Genomic DNA, 4830 nt, shown 5'->3' on the forward strand with positions numbered 1-4830 from the left:
ATGATAAGTAAGGAGTTAATGGGTCATCATCAGTGGGAGGAGATTGAAAGACCTAAGTCTCACTGGTAAAGTCATTAAATATGAACTTGGTCACCCTTCTTTGTACTTTCCCCTCAAGGACTATTTACTTTAGGGTGGGTATTAATTGCACTCTTAAATTTTAGTGTTTTCAAGGGGACTCTGGTTTAGCAAAATATAATATTAGCAAAAATAGGAAGAAAATCAATGGTGAAACTTCAATAGCAAAAACCCAAGGCTGCAGAACACTTAACAGGATCACCCTATCTAGAGTTATCTTGTTACAGATCTTTGCCTATCTTTTGTGCTTGTTTACATGTGCAAGTACATAATAACTATTAAATTAGCTTTTCCACTATGCAGCATTGTTACTCAATCAACCACATCAAAGGTACTGGCAACAAAGCTGCCCACCTTTAGGCATATTATTAATAAGGTAAGGCCTCCAGATTACAGAACAAACGAGTATTGGATATAGTGATGAGAGCCTAAGCCTGAGAATATTAGGCTGGCATTTTTTTGAGCATAATAGAGCCTCAAGAGCACAAAGAATAATGCTGGCACAGCAACCTATTTTATCATGTACATGCTCTTTTTTAAAGAACTACATATTTGCCTTGGTGACTGTGAAAATAAGTTTATATTAAGCAAATCCTTGGTCCATGAAGGAAAAGTATGATAACCAATGCTTTTTAAATTCTTTTTGACAGTGAATTATGTACATGCATACCATATTGGGAAATTTTTGGATAATCTTAATTTTCGGATAGGTAGAAAAATGAAAATTACCTATCCAATTTATTTTCTAATTGGAAATTTCCAAAATTACGGTATGTCGGAAAGAGTGCTCTTTTTAAAGTTTTTGAACTATGGCTAGAATAATTCTTAAAAACATGTTTGAAGAATAATTTTGAGAATAATAGCAATCAATTGAAAAAAAATTCAACAATCATTAGGCACTGTAGCATAGCATAATTACTAAAATTGTGAGCGTAATATTCTCAGGCCTAGATGAGAGGGGTGATAGTACACTGAGTAAATAATAATAGATCTAGTACTGAAAGAAAGTGAGAGAATGAAAGAGATACAAGTAGAAGAGACTAGTGGTTCTCACCATGAGTTTTCACTCACTTTTAGATGCCATTCTTGTGTTGCTAAAGTTAACTATGCCTTAACGAAGCATGCGAGGGGTCGAGGGCCAGGGCTAGAGTCGAGTCTAGTTGCATAATTTTAATGACAATTAAGGTCATTGGGCCACACCCAGCATTATGTACTGATGACTATTGACTACACTGTCATTAATTTTTTCAATGGTTCATTATGTGCTTTGTTAAACCTCTGTTTTCTTCTCTCTCTCTCTCTCTCTCTCTCCAGTTATTATGACTTATGATGATGTGCAGTTCTTGCTAGGGTTCTTGATGATGGAGGATATGTCTCATTGATTGTGTCTCATGGTATGTAGCTACATCTTGATGTACATGTACATGTAAGTATGGAGCAGATTCATACACTAAATGAACGGAAAATAGATGCATGTACATGTACTGTACCATAATACATGTATGTACATGAGTATCTGTATCATGCAGAATATTGTTGATGAGAGAATAGATTGAAATCATTGAATGAGAGAACTTAATTGAAATAATGAGGAGTAAGAGAGAAAGAGAGAGGGAGGGATCTCAACTTTTATTTCATGTGCTTCTCCTATTAGCTATACTGTATAGACAGCATTACCTCAATTTTTCTTCGTAACATTGTTCATTGATACATGCATGCATGCCATGTACATGTATATTTATAGTTATTTTCAGTTAATGATACATGTACATATGTAAAGCACGTTTTTTTGTTTTTCTTGCTTTTAGCTGCTTCTTTGCAGTTAATTTCCTAACTTGATTCGTACACTTTACTAATCCATGAAAACTGTACCTAAGCAGTGGCGCACACAATTTGAAGGAAAAGTGATAGAAAAACAGGAAACATTTCCTATCACCATGTACATATATATTTTTCTCTCCATTTTCTCATTTCTTTACTTGTTTCTTTTCTTTCTTCCCTTTCTTCTTTCTATTTTTCTTCCCTCCTTTTCCCTCCTCCCCCTCATTCTATTCCTTTCCTTCTTTCCTTTCTCTATGTATATCTCTCCCTCCCTCTCTTTCTATTATAGTCTCTCCTATATGTTAGGAAGGTTTGAGTCTCTCCATTATCTTCTCTTTGATGTTCTCCACTTAATTAAATGAATGAGACCTGACATCCTCCGGAAAAGAACAGTATTGGTCCTCTAGTATCTCTTGTATTGAAGAACCAGGAGACCACATGTCACGGCCAACCTCTCCCTCGATTCCTCAAGATCCCCTCGTCACCATACAAGTGAGAGATCATGTGACTTTTGATGATAGTCATGTGATGTTGTGTAGGTAAGGATGAGGAGTGGGTGGAGTGAGGGGAGGTGTGGTCATAAAGGAAGTTGTGATGATGAAAGCTATGCTACCTCCTGAGTAAGGATATTAATGTGTCTTTTAATAAATACTGTATAGTTTAAATTTATGTGTGTGACCTAATATTTTTGTAAACAGCCAAAGCCACTTTCATTTTTAATGTGTTTCCCTGTAAACATGTGGAAGAATAAAAATTATAGTAATAAATTTTTGTTGCTTTTATCTCAAATTCTTTTTTCCAAAATTTGGTACATTTTCACTATTGACATGTGTGCATGTACACACGTATAGCTACAAAATTTAGTGATGAGTATTAGCTTAAACATTTTACACAGCATTAGAATACAATGTAAATGTACATTACACGTATTTAATACAAATTTGACATGTTAAAGTATTAAAATTAATAATAAATATTATGGAGTCTATTTTGTAAATAAACCACAAAATATTAAATTCAATTACACTGTCTCTCTCAGAGGTTCCCCGTCATGGACTGGTGGTATATTACGTGTATGTAGTGGGTCAATATTACAGTGGGACTCACGTCTACCAGGAGACTATTAGACCACACCCAGGAGGTCTGTGGGATTCACTGGTCACCAAATCATCAGCAACTGGTGTCAGGAGGAAATGATAATATAGTGAGTTTATGATTTTATTTTTTAATTTTATATTTGCTTCTGAATCAATCCCAATTTTTATTACATTTTCTGATACATATTGATGTTCTTATGCTATGTAGAAAATTTGAGCTGTTTCCGACAAATATTTTTCAAGTTATGAGCATTTTGAAAAACAGCCATTTTCTGAAAAATACCCTGTACTTTAACCCATGGTTTTTTGCAAAAATTGTCTCCAAAATCACCCCAAATTTTTATTACATTTGTGATACATATTGATTTCTTTATGCTTTGTAGAAAGTTTGAGCTAATTCCAACAAATATTTTTCGAGTTATGAGCATTTTTAAAAAACAGCCATTTTCTTAAAAAATATCCTGTACTATAGCCCATGGTTTTTTGCAAAAAAATGGCTCCAAAAACACCCCCAAATTTTATTACAGTTTTTGATACATATTGATGTCCTTATGCTGTGTAGAAAATTTGAGCTGTTTCTGACAAATATTTTTTGAGTTATGAGCATTTTTAAAAAACAGCCATTTTCTGAAAAATACGCTGTACTATATGCCCATGGTTTTTTGCAAAAAAATGGCTCCAAAATCACCCCAAATTTTTATTACATTTTTGGATAGGTATTGATCTTTTATGCTAAGTAGAAAATTTGGGCTAATTCTGACAAATATTTTTCGAGTTATGAGCATTTTTGAAAAAACAGCCATTTTCTAAAAAATATCCTGTACTATAGCCCATGGTTTTTTTGCAAAAAATTGCTCCAAAAACACCCCCAAATTTTATTACATTTTTTGATATGTATTAATGTCTTTATGCTTTGTAGAAAGTTTGAGCTAATTCCGACAAATATTTTTTGAGTCATGAGCATTTTAAAAAACAGCCATTTTCTGAAAAATACCCTGTACTATAGCCCATGGTTTTTGCAAAAAATGGCTCTAAAATCACCCCAAATTTTTATTACATTTTTTTTGATGCGTATTGATTTCTTATGCTATGTAGAAAATTTGGGCTGATTCCAACAAATATTTTTCGAGTTATGGGCATTTCTTAAAATCAGCCTTTTTTGAAAATACCCTGTACTATAGCACATGGGTTTTTGCAAAAAATGGCTCCAAAATCACCTCAAATTTTTATTACATTTTTTGATACATATTGATGTCCTTATGATATTTAGAAAGTTTGAGCTGTTTCCAACAAATAATTTTCGAGCTACATGTATGTGCATTTTAAAAAATAGGCCAATTTTTGAATGCTTTTTTCAAAAAAAATTGATCCAAAATGACCCCCATATTCTGATACATATTGATGCCTTTATGCTATGTAGAAAATTTGAGCTGATAATTTTTGAGTTATAAGAATTCAAGAATTTTAAAAATTTGAAAAAAGCAAAGGCTATGTGCATCCATGTACTGTACATGTACATGTCTATGTGCATTATCTTTTACTTATTACATGATACATTGTTTATTGTTATCATTAGGTTATGGTATACTGTTACTGTTCTTATGGGGTACCCAATGTATGCTCCTTTTCATCAAAGAGGGTAAGTCATGTTACTTCTCATGATGTCATTCCATTCTTTCTCTCTTGATCCTCTCTCTCTTCCTCCTTCTACCTTCTATAGAAGAATTACTCTAACAGCTAGATCAGTAGCGTTGCTGAGGAAAATAACTGTTGCTATGACAACTGTACTCGTACATCCAGGAAGAGATACTCAACAATATTTTACATTTTTTTC

The 4830-nt window shown here is 33.2% G+C and overlaps 1 protein-coding gene and 1 long non-coding RNA gene across 5 annotated transcripts in view; one reads left to right on the forward strand and one right to left on the reverse strand.

Annotated features, from left to right (window-relative positions):
* LOC109581725 (kelch domain-containing protein 2-like) overlaps positions 1 to 1162 on the reverse strand; it is a 3532-nt gene extending 2370 nt beyond the window's left edge. Inside the window, exon 1 of the mRNA XM_019996088.1 lies at positions 1150 to 1162. Within this exon, the coding sequence (XP_019851647.1) occupies positions 1150 to 1162 (13 nt within the window). The remainder of the gene's footprint in view (positions 1 to 1149) is intronic.
* Positions 1163 to 1316: 154 nt separating this feature from the next.
* Positions 1317 to 4824, forward strand: LOC109581741 (uncharacterized). Of its 4 annotated transcripts, none has more exons than XR_002184749.1 (6): positions 1317 to 1472; positions 2189 to 2391; positions 2439 to 2519; positions 2939 to 3103; positions 4573 to 4635; positions 4717 to 4824. It is a non-coding gene; the product is annotated as an uncharacterized LOC109581741 (long non-coding RNA). The 4 variants fall into 4 exon arrangements; XR_002184748.1 differs by lacking the exon at positions 1317 to 1472 and adding an exon at positions 1896 to 2017; XR_002184747.1 differs by lacking the exon at positions 1317 to 1472 and having other exon boundaries at positions 2132 to 2391.
* The last annotated feature ends 6 nt before the right edge of the window (positions 4825 to 4830 follow it).

This window comes from Amphimedon queenslandica, unplaced genomic scaffold, assembly GCF_000090795.2.
Source record: "Amphimedon queenslandica unplaced genomic scaffold, v1.1 AMPQUscaffold_13422, whole genome shotgun sequence".
Taxonomy (NCBI): Eukaryota; Metazoa; Porifera; class Demospongiae; order Haplosclerida; family Niphatidae; genus Amphimedon; species Amphimedon queenslandica.